This window comes from Anser cygnoides, chromosome 5 (genome assembly GCF_040182565.1).
Source record: "Anser cygnoides isolate HZ-2024a breed goose chromosome 5, Taihu_goose_T2T_genome, whole genome shotgun sequence".
In the NCBI taxonomy this organism is placed as follows: domain Eukaryota; kingdom Metazoa; phylum Chordata; class Aves; order Anseriformes; family Anatidae; genus Anser; species Anser cygnoides.
Genome location: NC_089877.1, coordinates 37,049,118 through 37,069,647, shown reverse-complemented (window position 1 = coordinate 37,069,647; position 20,530 = coordinate 37,049,118). Strand labels below are relative to the sequence as shown.

General features: G+C 42.0%; 1 protein-coding gene across 1 annotated transcript; it reads left to right on the top strand.

Moving 5' to 3' along the window:
* Nucleotides 1–697: 697 nt before the first annotated feature.
* On the top strand, nucleotides 698–18,667 carry SPTY2D1 (SPT2 chromatin protein domain containing 1). Its single transcript, XM_048053466.2, has 6 exons — nucleotides 698–873; nucleotides 7,983–8,097; nucleotides 9,546–11,204; nucleotides 12,004–12,163; nucleotides 12,839–12,916; nucleotides 15,038–18,667. The coding sequence occupies exons 1-6, from the start codon at nucleotides 814–816 to the stop codon at nucleotides 15,132–15,134; spliced, it is 2,169 nt and encodes a 722-aa protein (XP_047909423.2). The 5' UTR covers nucleotides 698–813; the 3' UTR covers nucleotides 15,135–18,667.
* The last annotated feature ends 1,863 nt before the right edge of the window (nucleotides 18,668–20,530 follow it).

Below are 20,530 nucleotides of genomic sequence, written 5' to 3'. Positions count from 1 at the left end.
AAATACAAAAGCAACGAGCTGAGCACTGCAGTGCCTCACTGGGGCAAATCATCCCGTTCCTCTCTCCGCTTAGGGTGGCACTGGGTGTCTTTACACAGAGCTGCTATGGGGCTCAAAGCGACACCCAGAAAGTAATTTAAGATATGGAAAAGTAAAGTGACAGTGGGGAAGAGCCACGAGGGAGACTGGTAAAGGCCAAAAGCTGGAGGAACTGAAAGCGGGGTGTTACAAAATAGTATTGAGGCAAGTGGGAGCACCACTGAGACCAACAGGAGGAGGAAGAAATGAAAAGTTGGAGGCACGGAGAATTTCCAACCTCCTCCCTGTCAGCAGTGCAGGGGAAACAGAAAGGGGAGAGCTGAGAGCAGGAGCCTCGGGCAGCTGCGGGCTTGGTGGCACACGTCACGGTAGAGAGGAATTTGTGCCGAAAGAGAGCACAACTAAAAGAAGACAGCTTCTACGAGAAGCAGCCGGGAGCAGAGGAATTTTATTGTTTTATTTGTTTATTTTTAGAGGAACCGAGGCGGCAGGGGGGTCATTCGGAGAAGGGGGGGCGCGCCCCTCGGCGCTCCCCAGGGCGGCCCCACCGGGCCCCCACCACCGCCTGAGGGACGGCCCCGGCTCCCCCCGCCCCGAGCCACTGCTCCTGAGGCGAAGCGCACGTCAGGGCGGAAGTGACGCGCGGGCCGTGACGCCGGCGCGAGGCGAGGCGACATAAGGGGGGGAGGCGGCGGCGGCCGGAAGCGAACGGCGCGGGGCGGGGCGGGCGCTGAGGGGAGCGCAGCGGCGGCGGCCTCGGCTCCGGCCCCGGCCATGGATTTCCGCAACATCCTCGTCATGGCCTCGGAGCAGCAGGGCCTCAACGCCGTGCCGGTGAGCGCACGGACGGGCGCCGGGGCCGGGGGGCCCTTCCCTTCCCGTCCCCTTCCCTCCGGGGGGGCCGAGGCACCGGGCGCGGGGCCGGTGACAGGCGGCGAAGGCCCCCCCGGGGGCCGTGCCGGAGCGGGGCAGGTGCCGGGGCCGTGCTGGGGTGGGCGTCGGTGCTGAGGGGCGGCCTGCAGCGGCTGCCGGCTTCGCTGTGGTGCGGTTGTGGGGCAGGCGTTCCGGCAGGCCGCTCTTTAACGTGAGGTACCGCGGCGGCGGGGATGCGAACCACCCGCGTGCTGGCTGTAGGAAGGGCCGGGGGCCTTCTGGTGCGCTGGCGTCCCGGGTCTCGTTCCTTCGGCAGGACCAAGCTGTAAGCCGCGTGTGCTCAGGTGCGTGACAAATATTGCCCTATGGCAGGCACCAGCCAGGGAGACGCTTGGCCTGTGTGTTCTTTAACCAGGCGTCAGAGTTCTGTGCTTCTGTGATTAAAGCAGTGTAAATGAGCGCAGGTAGAGGCTTTTAGCATAAAAGGTGGGGAAAAAGAGTAAAAGTGTAGCCTTTACGTCTGACGCTGCTGAAGCAGACACTCAGGGATCGAGGTTTGTCTTGGACTCTCTGTATCACTACTTAAACTTTGTTAATGTTCACCAGTGTTGTGACCGGTCACTGGTGTGGACCAACCACATGGTAGGTACACACAATTCATCAGATCCTGCTGTGTTTTTAAAACATCTTATAAAACATATTTTGTATACATAAAATTGATACATTTACATGCATTTTGTATACATTTGTAAATGTATACATTTGTAACATCTTTTGTATTTAGTCTGATCAGGTTTGCCTCTGAATCTGCATAGAGATGTTATTTGTAGCGTAAATAGGAAAATAGCAACTACGTAAACATGGTAAGGTATTTAAATGTCTGGTTTATTACTTTTAAAACAAGGTGTTTGTTTCACAAAGCTGGTTTTGGGTGATTGTAGTAAAATTTATTTCAACCTCTTTAGTTTTCACTTGCAGTTCTTAGGTGCTGCACCACTCTTTCCTGTCACATAGTTATGAATTACGATGATGAATTGATGAAACATCTGCCATGCTCCCTATCCCAGATATTGTGCTAGGGGAGGCAGTCCTACCCGTTGTGCAATGGGTGAGGAGGGTTTTGTTACTGCTTTTAGAAAAGGCAGGATTAGGATTTACCTGATTAACTCATGCAGAGGGAGTGCAATTATATCCATAGCTGAAGCAGGGTTGGTTTCTTGCCTCTCTTGCATGTTAGTGGTGCAGCTTCTAACTATCAGATGACCTTGGTCTCCGAGCAAAAGTGGAGCTGTGCTTGGCACTATTTGAGATTATCTGCAGCTGTTGGGCTTCAAAAGAAGGCCTGTGAAGGCTTTTTGATCTGTTGACATCTAAGTCACTCCACTAGAGTAAAAGTAATGCATAAAATTCATTCCTGTAAAAAGCATATAAATAGCCATACATATTTTTTGATTAAAATACTGTACAGACGAATTACAGAATTCACAGGTATGTAATATTAATGGCTTTCCAGAAATGTTGATGCCTTAATTAATCAGCAGATCCCCTGAATTTCCCTTTGAGGAGTTTAAAAGAATCTTTACAGTGCAGTGAATTAAATATTCCATGCTTACTGTAATGAAAAAGAGTAACACACAAGTTATGTAAGTAAGCTGAGTTTTTCTATTGCTTCTACTTCCTAAGAAATAATATAGTCCTGTATCATAAAAGGGGGATAGTATTGCATCATGTCCTTGTAAAAACAGCTCTGCTTGTTCATCTCCCAGTGGAAATAGGTTAGAAAGAAATGAACCTTCCAGGGCCCTATTAATTGCATCAGGTTGGGTTTCTAAATAGAGCAGTACATATCTAAACTAGTGTATTAATGATGTGTCACCAATAATCTTTAAATCAGTTGTTGAAAAATGTCTCTTTTTCTCATGTAGCATTTGGGGGGGGGGGGGGTTCAGTATTGTGTGTATCTTGTTGTCTTATGTTCAGTGGTTCATTAGACCTGCAGCGTGGACTGGCTTTGATTAGATATGATACCAGTTGCAACTGTTGAACTCGGTTCAATGTAAATCCTGCCTGGGCACCCCCTCTCTTCACAGTGAGATTGGTACACGCTGTTATGGGGCATAATTGATGTGGTGAAGCACTTTGAGGTCTTCATGGAAGATACTTCTAAAAGTATGAAATGAAATAAGTTACTTAAAAACAGACAAAGCATATTTAAGAACCAAGTCATCCTTTTATTTTCTCGATTCTGCAGTCATTAATAATTTATTAGAAACAACCTCACCTAGGTCACTGTTCCTTTTCACAGCGGGAGTATCAGTGGACAGAACTTGAAATCTGAAACAGATTTAACCACAGACAGGTGCCGTGAAACTGAAACAGCTCATCATCCACGTCAGCACAGGCTGAAGTCTGGCTTTAAGTCAGACTGATGCACAGGAGCATGCATCCTTACAAAATAACCTCCACTAAAACTGACAGATACATGCACTTATGGAAACTTGGTTTGCATTTCTCTCCTTATAATAAACTTCCTTAAAAGTGCAGCCATTGTAAGTATTTGGGAAGAAAAACCACAGCAGAATCCAGAAGTTTGTTCAGAGGACCAGAACTTGTTACAGAGCTTTCCCATGACACTGTAATTTACAAACTACTGAACACTTGCCTCCAGGCAGGAGGAGCCCTTCGAGAGTTAGAGGAAGGGTAGCTGTGAAGCACGGGTCGCAGTTGTGGAATCGGGCTCCTGTTTGATCTGCAAACACTTATCGTGTGGCTAAAACCTGTCTCAAAACAGGGCCTGGCAATGCTTCGTGCGCTATATCAGCGCCCACGAGGACAGCAAGATCTGTAGTAAAGCTGGCAAGGGGTTGAAGAGGGCTTTTATTTAACAACTGGACTTGATGGTTAAGTTCCAGGCTCTTACAAACACTGACTAAAAGGTGTAAAACTCTGAGTTTTTCCTATTCCTAATCTCTTTTTGCATAAATGAATGGGGACCACAATACACTGCATGAAGGAAAGAACAAAGTATGCCTTCTTCCTGCGTGAAGCAATATTCAACAGAAGAAAACTGTTTTTTTTTTTTCAGTTAATGGTTCAGCTTAGGTCTTGTGACAGCAGTTGCAAAATCTTCAAGTGACTTTACTTTTTTTTTTTTTTTACACTTTTTCATACAATTGGTGACCTTGTTAAGTGGGTTTTGAGAGATGAGAACAGCTGACTCTTATCTTTCAGCATTTATAAAGGTGGTTACAACCTGCAGGGAATGATACAAATTGAAGCATGCTTGGTAACTGCCATTGACTGTCATAACTCGGTGTTCATAGTGGTAGTTGGGAAAGCACTTTACAGACGTGTGCGTGCCAGGAGACAACAGCTGCAGAGCGAGCTAAGGTCCGCAGAGCAGAGGCGGTGGCCATCCAAACGCAGGCCAGGAGCGGACTGCTCAGCGGGGAGCAGCAAACATGGGTGTGGGGGGCTTCACCTGAGCTGTGTTCACAAGGGCTGTGTTGAACTTGCCAGTGTAAAGAATGCGTGAGACAATCTGTGCAAGCTGCCTGTCCTTAGTAGCACAAGTGGGGATTGCCTTCAGCTCAGCTGTGCAGGCGTGGAGCAGAGCCACTGGCATGTGCAGGCGCTGTACGACAAAATGGGATGGTGCAGGATCTGTCACTTGTGTCTTGCAGGGCTTGGTTCAGAGGCAGGCATCGCTGGCTGGGTGCTAGTTCTGACAGGGTAGGTGGGGAGTCATGGCAGGGTGCACACAGGTAAAGGGAAACAAGAAACCTCAGAGGAGAGCTCCTCCAGGAGTACCATTCACTGATGGGAAGAGGCTGTATTTCTTGAGGGGACACAGTTGAAGAAAGGCTTTTCTGCAGCCTTCCCTTTATTCTTTGGATAAAGCAGGGCCCGTTTTGTCTCAGCAATCGGGAGCTGTTGCAGGTGCTACCTGGAGAATTAATTGCTGTTTGCAATTTGAGAAGGGTGCTGTTCTGGGATAGCTTGACCTGCTCTCTTCTAGGGCTAAATGTTTGTTTCCCTGTTACTTAACCACCTCGGTGATAACAAAGCCAGGTAGTGCAGCTGCCGCTGCCTGGCTGCTGATATAGTGACGTGCCCTGACTTAGTCGGGCACTTGTACCTGGAGTCTGATGCATGTTCATTTGCATTAAAAGTTGGGTATTTTATCGGTGACTGTGGAGCACGTGCATGTTTCAGTGCTTTTAGAAAGACTAACTTAAGCAGGTTATCGTACGCGTTTTTAATTGAAAGTGCACAACGTGTGTCAACAGCAGTGGTGATTCATGGTACAGAGCTTTCTGTACTCATTTATGAAATGCTTAGCTGTGGTTTCAGCTGTTAGTCAATATTAAGAAATGCTGCTGCCAGGAAGACTTCAAATCTTGAATTTTGCACAATTTCTCACATTAGTGGCAGTGAGCAAACAGCGTGTCTGTCAGGCTGCTTCACAAACCTGCTCCTGGGTAGGACTGTTGGGTGTAGTGCAGCAAAACAAAGCCTGAAAACTGCTTCCCCATCACTTTAATTCTTTATAAAGCTTCCTAATGGGATAGATCAATCTACGTTAGTCCCTGCTGTCTAGCAGTTTTCAAAAGTGCTCCTTCTGCCTAAAACTGTTTTAGAAAATCCTTTCGTTGTTGTATTTAAAAACTGTACAAGTTGAATAATTAAACCAACTTTTACCAAATGAAATTACCAATTGTGAAACATGCCATGTTTAACTTAGTACAACACTGATTTATGCCAAACATCAGTATACTACAGAGTACCTTCAGTTGTTCCAAAGGCACTGATTTGCTTCGATTTCCTTGAGAAAGGATTTTCCCTGATGATGTGGGGATTGCTTTGCCTCTCTATCTGTTCCAATTTAGACTGTGCATGCTGGATTACTTCAGGCCACAGAGTCAAGGGTAACATGAGCAGAAATTGAGAGGAAGTACTGCAGTACAGCTGAGGTCTCCTGAAACGTGAGGTCTTCAGGATACTTGTGGTAAACAGCATGGAAGAAATGGGGCTGGGAGGGGGAGTGACTCGGCTTCCCTTGAAAAAGAGGGGCCCAGCTCCGTCCATCTGCTTATCCTTTAACTGGTCCTAGCTGTCATCATTGATTCTAACGATTTTGATCAAAAGTAACCAAAATTGTTCACAGCTGAAGCTTCTGGAGTGATACGGGTTTCCCAAATCAGTTCCCAGGTTGTGGCAAACGGTCTTGTGCATAGAGGAGTTTCAGTAACCGAGTTTGGTTGTAGTAGCTCATTGATGCGCTGAGGAAAGATGTCAGGGTACAGTACTGCAATGTGTAGAAGGATGCTGTAGCTTCAGAGTTTTAGTCCCTTGGAAATTAGTAAAGATGCCTCTAGACAGCTGGTATTGCAGCTGCCCTTTTTGGAGCCAGTTTTGGCTGCATTTAAAAGTCTCTGAACCTTGCTTCATAGTATCTGTATACACAAGGTAATACATGGCGTTACATACTGTAACATCGGGTAATCCGAGTGTCTCTTCAGTTGGTGCTGTTTCAATGAATCAGTTTAGACCTAAGGCTTTCATTGTATGTTACTGAAACCTACAGAAAGTTGTGCTATACTTGCTTGCCAGCTTATTGTCCTTTAAATACTTGGATCATGTATCTATCTTCGCTAGATATTTTCATGTCTTTGTTAACTTTCATAATTCTGTACAAGGCTTCATAAGGCTTAATTTACCATGTAGGTCTTGTCTGGGCTTATAATCGGCTTGCTACCAAATCAAAACAAACAAAAAATAAACAGGAATAAAAGCTCAAATAGTTCTTTTCTGAATTTATTCTGCTTTCTACCTGCTTCTAGATTTAACTGGTATCTATCGTATTTATCTTGGCGAGTGTATGTCTTGTTGCTTTTTCTTCTCCAGTTTGTGGGGAGATGTACCAAGTCTTTTCCTTCCCATTTATCATTCTAAAGCTCAGCCTGGTGGTCGGTATGCCTGTGGAAGGGCATGTCTGAGTGGTGCAGCTGCACTAGTGCAAGTGTTGGTTACAGCTCCCAGTAAGGGTGGCACTTGGACTTTAATGTATGGATTAAAAATACAATTTATGGGAGGTAACAGAAGGAGAAAAGGGACAGCGCGGATCCTGTGTCCATTCAGATGCCGAGAGCCCCGAGGTGCGCAGCACTGCCAGGCACCTAGGCACGGTGTGCTGTGCAGCCCTGTCTGTGGGGCTCGCCACACCAGCCCTGTGTCTGTAGGGCTTTCATAGGGTGTTCTTGGAAGCAAACAGCTCTACTTATCGTTTCTACTTCCAAGCAAAAGGACGTCATATCAAAACCTGCTGCTTCTTTTCAGGACGAAATGAGCCAGCAAGTGGTGTGCCTGCCAGGTGAGAAGCGGCAGCCGTGTCCTGGTCTCAGCTGGTGATCTCGAGCGAGAAGTGCAGCCGAGTGCAACGTGGCCAAACTGCCCGTGTTGTAACAGGGCAGCTGTTCTGTGCATCACGAGGTGCTGCAGCTCCTTGGCATACAGCAGCCAAGGAGCCAAGTTAAGACCACTGTGGCAGGAACTGAAACTAGTATCACTGGTTTTAGATCAATCTGCTAATTATGCTAGTGAAGTCAATTCTAGCTTACTTCTGGGCTAATGCCCTTATTTGAGCTTATTGGCTTATTTTTACTGAGACAGCCTGAAACTGAAATGAGCATCTATGGAAAAGCTGAAGGGCCTCGTGGACCTGCGAACTGAACAGACTGGCAGCCTGGGCTGTACTCTGCTTTTGTTTGTGGCTTGGTCAGAGACTGAGGCTGAACTGAAATAATCCTACTCCATCACTGATGCAGCTATTGCATTCCTTCTCAGTCTGATGCATTTTACTCGTTTCTCTCGGTTTTCCTACCTGACATCTGGCTCCTTGTTTCTTCTTTTTGAAGCTGAGTGCTCTGTCAGCTTCATTGGAAATCCAGTGTTTAGTATTCTGTAGCATCTCTACACTTAAAGTAAAGCATGAGACTGTTACTAAACTCCTCAGTTTCAGAAAAATTGTACACCTCAACATTTCTGACATGCTTATTTGTTCTTTGCAGAAAAGATACAGTTTGGCTGTTGGTCCTCCCAAAAAGGTTCCAAAAGTCAAGGGTGTCGAGTCTGCAGCAGTGCAAGCATTTCTCAGACGGAAGGAAGAAGAAAAAAGAAAAAAAGGTAACTGCTGAAGCAGCCCAAAATATATCCTGTGGAAGACTTTCATTGACTCTTTGAGACTTTGACCCTATTCAGGGCTCTTGCAAATAGGGTTTTACATTTGCTTTTGGAATTCATGCGTGTAACTGCTGATGCTGAGGGATAGCCAGTGGAAAAGTTAGGGCCAGGGATGTTTGCATGCTTTCCAAAGGACTTAAATGTTAATCAGCTACACTGGCATTTACTGGTGGAGACCAAGAAGTAATTAAGGTGGAGAGAGATTTCAGGAAAGCATCCTGAATTTTTGTTAACGTTACTTTGAAATGTTGTTTTTGTGTCAAAACCTGGTAAGAGTTTTTGATGTTGTTGCCTTAATCTGCTCTCTTGATAAAGCCCGGATTTTTAAATTGGCGTGGCAAAAGCTTTATCTAAGCCATGTTTTTTTTTCCCACTGTTATTATAACCAAGTCTGATGGACAGGGTGGCCCAGGACTGTCTTTCTCTCCTGGGCCAGTTGTAAGCCAGCCAGCTCCTTATCCCTGCTGCCAGGTCCAGCCAGAAGCAAGACTGAGCATGAAACACAGTTGTACTCACAGTGTACAGTCATGGCCATTGACAAATAAAATAACATAGGCAGGGCATGGTGCCTTTACAGGAACCCGTATAAAATGCAGCATGAGTAGCCCAATCCAGTTTCTAGGAAGTGATGCTCAGGAAACCCCCTTTTCCCAGGTCTTTCTGGTATTTTGCCCCCATCCATGCCATTGGTCTCTCTAGTACATAGCCCTCAGATCTCATTTTATTCACCAGCTAGTTCAGCATGAATTTTGTCAGTAGATCACACACAAGACACTTAAGATAAAGAGCGTACTCATGCAGAAAATAGCTAAAACAGTTCAGTAGGAAAATAGGGCAGGCTGTGGAGATGGTGCACAAGGCACTGCTGAACAGATGCAGTGACCTGCAGCTTGCTCATCTGCCTGGCTGCTTCCCTCCCTCTCCTACACCTCAGCCTGTTTTCCAGTTCTTGTTCCCACACCCCAATAGTCATTCATCCCTCCCTTTCCCCACCTTCACTTAAACATATGATACTAAATTTTGTACACTCAAAATTCTTTTACTCAATCTCAGAACTCCTTCCCTTTCACCAGAGATCCCATATGTCCTGTACCTTTTTACACAGTAATTCTCCTTAGTTTGTATAGCATTTGACAGTGGCTTCTGTTGAATCATGTCAGCCAGTTTTGTAATAGCAGTAGTTGGCATAATTGTTGACTTTTGTTTATGCAAGTACCTGATTCAGGTGGATCAGGCTGCCCTGTTGGCAGACCTGGATCACTTTCGGGTCTGTTGCGAATAGCTGTTAGCCAGAAATCCTTAAGCTATTGTCTTAAATGGTTTATCAGTGGGAAGAAACTGAAATAAAAAGTAGTGCTTTTGCTTAACTTTCTCCTGATTTTCTTTTACAGCATTGGAAGAAAAAAGAAAGAAAGAACAACTCTTGGCTAGACGTATTGAACTGAAACATGACAGGAAGGCAAGAGCTATGGCCTCACGAACGAAGGATAACTTTTATGGCTATAATGGCGTTCCTGTTGAAGAGAAGTCTAAAAAGAGGAGGACTTGTGAGAATGTTGCTCAGGCTCCAGAGGCTGAGTATCCAACAGAAGATGAAGCTGAGCAACTTGAATGTGCTCAAACAGAATCTGAGCAGGAGCAAGAAGAATATGATGAGAAACCATCCAAAGCTGCTCTAAAACCAAAGGCACCTCCCAAAAGTGCACCAGCACCTCTAAACTTTACAGATCTTCTGAGACTTGCTGAAAAAAAACAATATGAACCGGTAGAAATAAAAGTAGTGAAAAAGATAGAAGAAAGACCCAGAACAGCAGAAGAATTGAGAGAGAGGGAGTATTTGGAACGCAAAAATAAGAGAGTAGAAATGCAGAAAAAGAAAAATGAGAAGGAGATTAAGAATACGGGAATATCCGGTTCTTCAAAAAAAGTGACTTCTCTGAAAGAATGTGGAAATGCAAAACTTAGCAAAAGCTCAGTAGATAAACATTCCTCTCCAAAAGGCAGCCTTTCTTCTATGAGCGGTACTGATAAGAAATCCAAAGCACCAGCATTGACTGAAAAACACTCCCGGTCATCATCTTCCAGACCAAGTCAAATGGAAAAAGTAAAAACCTCTCAGAACGGTTCCTTAAAAAGCTCTACTGGTAGCAGTCATAGTAAATTACCTGTCAATGGTGTAGGAAAGTCTGGCTCAAGCTTTCCTGTACAATCCTCTAAACCAGTGGCCAACGGGGCTCAGAGGCTACCCGCTGCTAAAGAATCCAGCCTGAAAAGGCCTGCCCACACGAAAATGGGAAATGCCGCAGCCCTCCAACACGAAGTCAACTCCAATGCAAAGCGAGCCAGCAGCAGCTTAGGAAAAGGAGGACCTGGGCATCCAGGTGGCGGTTCAAGTGCAGGCCTCGGACGATCAGGCAGCAATTCTGGTGTGGGACCGGGAAGGCCAGGGAGTGGTTCAAGCCCAGGACCGCGGCAGCTGGGCAGCAGCTCAGGCATGGGACCGGGAAGGCCGGGTGGCAGCTCAGGCATGGGACCGGGAAGGCCAAGTGGCAGCTCAGGCATGGGACCTGGAAGGCCGGGTGGCAGCTCAGGCGTGGCCCTTGGGCGACCAGGGAGCAGCTCAGGTGCTGGACTGGGACGGCCAGGCGGCAGCTCGGGCAGTGGGCCAGGAAGGCCGGGCAGCAGCACAAACACAGGACCTGGGCGGCCAGGCAGCGGCACAGGAACAGGACCAGGAAGGCCGGGAGTCGGCCCCAGCATGGGACCTGGGCGGCCAGGCAGTGGCTTGGGCACCGGACCAGGAAGGCCGGGGGTCAGCCCCAGCATGGGACCTGGGCGCCCAGGCAGCAGCTCGGGAACAGGACCAGGAAGGCCAGGAGTCAGCCCAAACCCAGCACCTGGGCGACCAGGCTTGGGTACAGCTGTAAAGCCTAAGTGTACTGTTGTGTCGGAAACAATTTCTTCTAAAAACCTAGTCACAAGGCCTAGCAATGGACAGATAAATGGAATGAGACCTCTGCAGGGGCATAGACCCGTGTTTCGTTCACAAGGTATGAAGTTCTGTAGCAAATAAGTTTTTTAACTTTTGTTATTTGTTCCATGTTTTTGATAAGTCTGAGTTGAGGTCAGTGGAGGTCTTTGACAGTTGTAGATGCAATTAGGAAGACTTGCACAAAATAACACATTTGTCTTTTAAAGAGTGTATTTAACAGTGGAATACTTTTTTCTGCTTTGAAACTTCCTGTTTTCACCCCTTCTCATATTCCTTGAAAGGAGTGCCTGGGCTGTAAGGTCTTGATGAAAGAAAGCTAAGCAACCTGTGATGGATGGTGGGATATGGATGGTTTTAAAGGAAAAGAATAAAAGGATTCACTTCCTGCATTGTTCAATTATTCTTAGCCTTTAATAACTTAGTAAATAAGATAATTTAAATAACAGATGCTTAAAGCAGCACATGAAAACTGAAACAACACAGCATACCTGTGACTTTTAGTTGAGTGCTTGGGGAAATTCACCTTTTGAATGAGTAATTACAAAAATTTATTTCTGAGCAGGAGCAAGGAGTATGGGCTCTAGCAATTAGTACCAGAAAACCCTGACCAAGAACATAGACTTCTGTCTGGTTGTTTGCTCAGGATGCAGTTGATGATACTGATAAGTAATCTTCTACAGCACAGCGGAAGTACTTCCTTTCAGTGAATTTGAGAATTGCTAATTAGCTTGAGGCAGAAGTTTTCTGCGTTGAAGCCCAGAGCTAACAAAATGCCAAAGTACAGCAAGGAGAAGTACTGTTAAAGTAATGGTATGTTAATATTAATTCATCTTTTTTTTTATTCCCTTGTCATTAAGGTATTGGGAGACCACCTATTGGTTACAAAAGACAAATAGATGATGATGATGATGACGATGAATACGACTCTGAAATGGATGATTTCATTGAAGATGAAGGCGAACCCCAAGAAGAAATATCAAAGCATATTCGGGAGATATTTGGATATGACCGGAAAAGGTACGAGAAATGTAAATTTTAAGCTATTGCAAAGCAAACAACAGAACAAGATGAATATAGTTCAATGAATAAAAACTTTGGAAATAAGTGAAGTGCTGAGATAAAAAAAAATGTTTTTTTTTGCATTGCAGAAATTTAATGAGCATTAGAGCCCCTTCTGTGCAGAAGGGATTTTGACTTTTTACACTGCTTGCCATGTTGGGGCAATAATATTTGGGGAGCAATAATATTTGATGCAAGCAGGACATAATTTATGAACAACATGGCTTCTTCATCTTCTCTCCTACCTAATCCATAGTAACTCCTTCCTATCATAAGGTGTTAAAATGCTTCCTATGGCAGTCGGTATTTGAGAATTCATGAACATAGCTGCCTGGATATGAACTGGTAAATGCAACAGTGTTAACAGTTCTCTAAGAGGATCTGAGGTGGCGTATTTGTATGTCTAGGAACTGTTGGAAAAAGAAGACTGTGGCTTATTTAAATACTTTCCTCGTGTCTGACTAAGGTATAAGAAAGCAAGCATTCTAAAGACTTCTAAGTTAGATTCTTTCAAACTGTTAATGTAACCATATGTGGCAAGGTAATTTTTCTTTCTAAAAGGATGCGAATTCATAACTGAACTGTACATGATGGTGTTTTTCTGTGTGCTAAACACTAATGTGTAATTTCCAGATATAAAGATGAAAGTGATTATGCCTTACGTTATATGGAGAGCAGCTGGAGAGAGCAACAGAAAGAAGAAGCTAGGAGGTATGCTTGGATTTAAATTAAAATAGAAATTGGGAGATTTGTTTATTTTCTGAGTCATGGGGATATTTGCTGCTTTTTTATAATGGAGGCAAGTAAGTCTTTACATTTTTGATAGGAAAGCTTAGGTAAAAGATGAAGCTCAGCCAACCAGAGTGCCAGTGGAATACTGGGTACATTAAAAAGTTCTGTATGTTCATTCTATGCATTCAATGCATCGCAAACTTTGCTAGTAGAAATTTTACCAACTTAGTCCAAAAAGTCTTCCTGCAAATACTTTGAATTCTGACTGAAATGACAAACCCTTCAATTTGTCCCAAACATGTTTTTTTGCTAGTTTTTGAGGACTGGAAAAAGATTTGTGTCTTGATCTATATACATCTGTGGTTTGTGTGCACATGCATATATAAAGAATGCTCTGACACACGTCTGTAATCAGCGATTTCAAAAATGAAGACTAGGCTTTCTTATTGGTTTTGGCCTTTAGACCTGTGCAATTCTTAAATAGCTATTACAAAACGTGGCATTCAAGAACTGATCCTTTTTGGTTTTTTTTCCATGCCTGGTAGAAGATGTCTGCAGTGCCCTTACCAAAGTTTTGTAAATGTTATGGAAGGTTTTTTATAGGTAATGGAAAATACTGGAAATCTACAGTCACATTTTTTTTTTCGTTCTAAGTTTTTTATATTTTTCATGGAGTGCCTCAAGTATTGTAAACTTGCATCTTTTTAAAGTTATAGTCAGTGTCCTTATTCCTTCCTACTCTTACAAATAGCTGCAGCTCATGTAAAGCTGTAGTCTATTAAATGGAGAAATAACTGAAATTTTACAGTGATACTGCTGCTTACTGAATTCTGCGTTGAAGACCTAGAATGAGGTTTTGCAAAGCTTAGTACCTCGCTAACTTTTAACTACACGTGCTAACATAAAAGAAGAGATGAGGAATTTGAGTAAAACAGTGTAACTGTTTCCTATCCTTGGCTATTTTTCACTGAGTTTGGTTAAAAGTTTAACCATTGACATGAGGAGCTTTTTTCTAATCAAGCAAGCCCACTAAAATTACTAAATTCTAAGCTGAAATGGAAAATGATGCTTCAAGCCAGAGATTGATTGCACAGATTCTTGTTGTTTGCTCTCTTAATCTGGATTCTGCAGTTTCCGGAATTCACTGACTTCCCTCTGCTTGTTTAGGCATAAAATCCTTTTTAGAGCCTGTTCTGGAGCAGTTACCCCAGAGCAGCTGAACGATGACAGATCGTCATGTAGTTGACCCTGATATATTTTGGTGCAAACTGCCTTATCTGCTGCTTCACGTTGAGCTGTGGATGCACAAATGCTCTGAGTAGGCCTGCAAATCAGGCAGGGACTGATCACAAAACAGTAGCTCTGCGACACCCATTGCTGGTATCACACCGGCAAGACTATCCAGTCATCATCCATTGAAGAGGAGGTCAGTGACCGCAGATACTGTTTTCAGTATCTCTTTCAATATACTGACTTCTAGAAAGTTGAAGGGACTGCACAAGGACATAGCCAGAACATGCTCTATTCAGCAGCATCTCTTCCCTCTGCTTGCTCCCCAGAGTCCAGGCAGCTAGTTGGACTGAGGGTAAGGCAGTGTCATTCAGGTAGATGCCTCAAGTCAGGAAGTTGCCACAAAATCTATTGCTTGTTTGACGGATCCGCTCTCAGTCTTGCCAATGAAAAAGGTGTAGGCGGTCCTCAGAAAAGCTGATCTGAGTCAGTCCTGATATGAATTGCATGTAAGAGTTACTTTGGCAAGAACTGATGGATGTTTCAGCAGCTTCTTGTCAAAAAAGAACGACCTTTCTTAGCAAAACTGTTTTCTTTTTTTTTCATAATGGTCATTTCTTTAAAGAAAACTTTAAATTATTTTCCCTCAAAAGATTTGATTCTGCTCTAATGATGAGACTTTTGGGGGTATATTTTTTCTCTTCTTAAACTGTAATCTTGCCATAATTGAAGAAAACTTAAAATTGTTGAACTGATCTAAATCTTTGTTGCTCAAATCAGCTGTAATTTAGGATTTCTTTTCTTGGGGGAGAAGACAAATTGCATGTTTCTTGAGTAGCAGTTTGTAAAGGCTTTCAACTTATTTGGCAGCTTGAGACTCGGTGTGCAGGAAGACCTAGAAGAATTGAGACGGGAAGAGGAAGAATTAAAACGCAAGAGACAGTCTAAGAAGCTGAGGACACGTTAACTGACTTACGGTGTTGACTTCTTTCATTTTTGTGCTACCCTCTGCCTCCATACATCTCCTCTTATTCTACTTCAGTTTCCATTTGCTTGTTAGAGGGCAAAAGAATATGTTAAAGGGATGAAAGAACTGAAAAATAAAGGCTTTAGTTTGACTTAAATAAGATATTTATTTTTAATACTGCCAGGGTTGATTTTTTTCTATGAAGAAATTAATGCACTAATGCATATTATTAAGTAGAAGAAAATTAATTTCCATTGATTAAATCAGTTCAAGATGCCAGCAGAAATATTGACTAGCTATGCACTGACTTGGAACTGTGTGGGCCCATATACAAGTAAACCAATTTTGCATTCACTTGAAAGTAAGGAATAGCATTCTTGTTCCCTGATTTTTTTTTGAGATGTAGAGAAACTGCTTTATATCCTGCTTTGTCTCCTGAGTTGAGCCTCGAAGTATTGAAACATTATCTTCTGTACAGAAGCAGCTTGGGTGTAAATTCAGCCATTGCCACAAATGTTCAAAGCAATAAAGTGCTTTATACTTTCTGATTACCCATAAACAATAACTAAACTAGCACCCTCTTATTTCTGAACAGGAAAGTGCACATCACTTGCAAAAATTGCACAGTTATGGTTGCAACCCAAAGGTTAGGCTGGCTTTTGCTGTGTCTGGAATTTCAATGCCAATCAAATTCAGTATGATAAATACACATCCCGAAAATAGGAATTTCTAGTGTTTGTATGTAACCTGTGCTTTTGTGCTCAAGCACATGCTTGGGAGTTCCCTTCCTTCCCTGTCAATCTTTACATTTGTCTAACAGCTGCTGCTGCTTTTACAAGTTGTGTGCAGTGCTTGTGTTTTTTTCTTGCATTAAGCATCAGGTGTGTTCAGTGATCTGAAATGTGGAGCAGTTATTTATCTAATCAGGTTTGCTATTTGAAAAGCACACTTCCAAAGTATTTTCAGCTCTCTAGAATTAATAACTTCATATTAACTAGTGAGTACTTCTGAGTAATTTAATCAAGCCAAAAATCTAAAATGCATGTCAGGAGAGTTGGTTCTGTTACCTAATGCCCATATTTGCACATTATTTCTAGCTATGCACTTAAAGACTGTAACTGAATTTGTTTACTATCAACACTGGCTTCATTTAAGTCAATAAGGGTTGTATTTGAGAGTCTGAAGCTTAAACCTGATGTTGCAGCTACTTTGATTCCCATGGTTGCCCTTCCAAAGCTCACCAGTATCACCACTCAGCTTTGCCTCAAGCTCCAAGACTTCATTGATAAAGACCTCCGGCTTTAGCTGCTGAGGCTATGTTGTAATACTAGAAGTACTTAGAAAAGTATGAAAAGGGTTTGGGGCATATGTTGGGGGAAAAAAAAAAAAAAAAGAAATAAAAAGGAAAAATCACTGAGTAGAAATACAGTGAAGGAACCTTTCCTGCCAGAGCGCTGTTTAAGTGTTCTTCCTGGAAAGAGTTCAGACAGCAACCCATAAGGAACGATCTTGGAAGCTGCTGAAGTTTACACATCTGACTCTTAATGAGAGAAAAAACAATTTGCCTTTTTAAGACATTTTCTGTTGATGGTGTAGCATTTCACTGCCTTAGCAAAACACTGACATAAGCTATTGGGATGTATTCTATAAACTAATTCAGTATTAGCTGTCAGGGAGCCCAGATGATAACCATCATTGCTCCTCTGTATTTTTAACTCTCTAACACAAATCGGTTCTCAGTGTATACACTTGAGACCATTCAAGATAGTGTAATCTCAGTGCTTGTCTAAAAGCGTGTTGTATTCACTCTGCTTAATGGGACCATCTGAAATTTCCTGTTGTAGCTCCTAGAATTACCCAAACGTGGCAATGACCTCTGGGACCATCATCAAGTTGTGGTTTGTTTTTTGTTGTGGTGTCTTTGTTTTTTGCTTTTTTTTTTTGTTTGTTTTGTGCTTTTTTATTATTATTATTCTTTTTAGCTGGAGAAAGGCTCTAGGTCTGTCAACCCAGACAACTCTATCAGTTGCAAGCAATTTCCTGCCTGGTTGGAAAAAATGTCTTGTATGAAGCAAAAGAACCATATTGATTCAAAATTGGTTCAGTTTGGAATTAAATCTGCATTTCAGATAAAGATAGGTTAAATAAATCCTGATTATTTCATCATTTTGTACACAGTTAAATTTCTTAATCTGTAAAGCACTTTGTCATTGGTCTTTTAGATGGTGACTGGAATGTACTCTGCTCTGCCAGCCTCCCTAAGACACTGAATAACTTTTCTTCGCACAAAAACAATTGCTTAATTTTGTTTTTCATATGAAAAATTATTTAAGGACACATTTGTAATTTTACAATCAAGAAGTACTTTCTCATAATTGGCATGGGATACTAATGCTTTTCAAATTTTGTACAATGTTTGGGTTTTAATGTTTGCATTTGCTGCATATTTGTAAATCATCTAGGAAGGACCTTGTATCCAAAAATATGTTTGCTGATTTCCAGATTAATATTATTAATCTAATGAGTACTTCGGTACTCATCCAAAGTGCATCAGAATTTGAAGTTAAGAAAAACTGAAAGAATGCTTATATTGGTTTATGAGGATCTGATGTTAAGCTAATGATTTAATTGTATGTAATGAAATTCTGGTTTGGTTTTTAGATTTTAATTCACTGTTCGACAATGTGCCTTTTATACTAAATTGTGTCAAAAGATAATGAATGTAGGAGTATAAAAAGGTTGGTCAGTTTCTGCTATCTCAGATTCTATATCCTTAAACTTGATCGTGTGAAATGGTGACATACTTTGCATAAAACCCTTCCAGGTCTGGCTTTGATTGCACAGTTACAATAGCTACTTCTTTACTGATAACGCTAAATCAAATGAAGGGCACTTTCTATTGATGACTACTTTTTGAAAATGTCTTGTATTTACATTTGAGCTGTGTTTCACTTTACAGCGGTCTTTTTGGAGGCCAGGGTTTTGCATATCACAGGAAGCCTTATTGTGCAACTCTGTGCTGTGCATAAAAAATAAAAATCTTTCAAGAAGTATATGAGATCTCTATGGAAATCTGGATTTATTTTTGTGTAAAGCCCAAAATATTGTCCAGGAAAACTAATTTTCTATTTTTTTTGCATTTTGTAACATAATCTAGTAGCTGATGCATATTTCTAGATATAGCGTGCGTATTTCTGGAGACCAAAACATGTCAGAAAGAAAATAAATATATGCAGATACTGGTGTTTAAGTTGTGATGAATGTACTTCTATTTATTTTGGTGAGTGGGTGTGATGCAATATTAAAGTGTTAGTGTGTAAATAAGGGTGCTTCTAGTTTTAGCCAATGGTTTTCTTTGGGGATATCAGTTGTGCACAATGTCTTTTTACACAATGTGACAAATCAGGTTTAAAAACGTACATAGCATAACTGTTTTCTGGTGCTGTCAAGAAAGTGTATACTTTTGCACACACCAAATGCATATAAAAGTTTTGCAGAGTATGTATACAATAAATTACAGGCATTAAACATTTCACTGCTATTTCTCATTGGTTTCCTTTATGGAAGACTTCTCAGATTGTTTTCTGCTGTTTTCCTCAGATGTCACATAAAACAGCATTAGGCTGAATGTTCTCCAAGAAAAATTCTTCTCTTGTTCTCATGCAGCCAGCAAGAATGTATGAAAAATTGATGGAGTTGCTTAAGCACTCAGAAAAGAGCTGAAATTCATTGGCGTCTCCTACAGTTTAGTCTTCTAACCTAATTTATATTTGAAGGAAGGAACATGCATTTTAGAATGGTAATATAAACAAGCGTACAAGCTGCCTTTCATCTCTTCCAACGGGAGTACGGTGTTTCATCCTGCAGTTTCATAAGCAGCATCCTTCTCGGATTCTTCTATTCCCATGTGAAGAACCTGAACCTCCTCTACTGCTGTCTGCTGTGCAATTGTGTACTGCTTTGACAGTTGGAGGTAAATACCAATGATAGTTCTGATTAGCTAGCACTGTGAACTACTTCCAAGCAGATAAATGAATACCCATCATCAAATTGAACCCATCTGCCCGCCTTTCCTTGAAAAGGGAACACTCGCATGCTCTTGTGCTTTAAAAAAAAATATATATATATGCATATATAAAGTCACTTAGCATTTGATCGGTGCCCAACCAGTACTCTGCTTTGTAGGCATGAAATCTTAGCCTGTTTGTTCTTGCCTTGTATGGAATCCCCCTGAGATTTTTAACGCATCTTCATAGTTCTAATCAGTCATTATTTCAAAGCAAATATATTCTGTTCAGGCAGAAGGAAATTTTACATTGAGTTATCTTAATCTGGCCAATAAAGCTATACCTCTCTGGAAGCAACAGAACTATTTTACTCAGACTTAAAAAAAAAAAAAAAAAAAAAAAAAAAAAAAAAACACCTTAGCTTGAGGGCAGTTTTTAGTTTAATTTGAAATAACACTTTAATTCCATAAGGCAGAACTGCGATTTAGTCATCCAATAAATGTTCTTTTACCTACCAGTTTAAATGCCCATGGAAACATTTATTTTTCCATGAACCTGGGAATCCAAAAAAAATCTGACATACCATGGTTAACATACTTTGTGGGATGAAATTAAAAACAGAAGAGGTTCCTGAGGTAATAATACATATCCCTAATTTAGTTCTAATCTCTCTGCCTGCAGTTAACGAATGCTTTTCCCAAACCAGCTGGTGCTTAATTTCCTTTGGGGATTTTCTCTATTCATTTTTTTGTGCGAGTCTTTGTTTTTACCTATATCCTTTTCCCCACATCGGCAAATTTGTGGGTTTTTTTTAACCTTGGATGTAACATCTGCCCACCTTCTCTGTGTTACTAAGTTGAGAAAAGGCTCATCTGATGTCATCTCCTATCATACCATACATGAATGCAGCAATTGACAACTTAAAGAGAATTAAGAGCTTTGTTTTTGTTCTTTTTTCCTTACTAAAGGCATGGGCTTGCTTCTGACTTGAAAAATACTTAATGAGGACAGTGTTGCAGGTTTTACAATGCACTCAGAATAAGAGTGTATATGTAATCATGCTGAGCATAAAAGGATGTTTTTCAGTGCCTTGGATATCCTCTTCAACGTTTTAACCTCTTACGTGGACTTATTTACGGAAGGGTAACTAGCTTCCTTGAATGATGCAACAAAGGATTGATAATGTTTGCTCTAAGTTTGTCTTCAACTCCCTGTCACAATAATTCTCCCTGCCAGCTTCTTCTTTTTTGGTCTCAGCATATTCAGTACTTGTTCTGACAAAGAAGTGGTGTGTATGTTGGAGCAGTACACCAATTGGTTGACGGGCTGCTCTGAAACTGATAAAGGACTCTGCTTATAATTGCTTTTTGCACAGGAGAGGCACTAACA

Excerpts from the sequence above, each read along its gene's own strand:
- SPTY2D1 (XM_048053466.2), top strand. The coding sequence starts at position 814 with ATGGATTTCCGCAACATCCTCGTCATGGCCTCGGAGCAGCAGGGCCTC. Across the intron at positions 8,098-9,545 it reads AGAAGAAAAAAGAAAAAAAG|CATTGGAAGAAAAAAGAAAG; the intron begins GTAACTGCTGAA and ends TTTCTTTTACAG. Across the intron at positions 12,917-15,037 it reads CAGAAAGAAGAAGCTAGGAG|CTTGAGACTCGGTGTGCAGG; the intron begins GTATGCTTGGAT and ends CTTATTTGGCAG.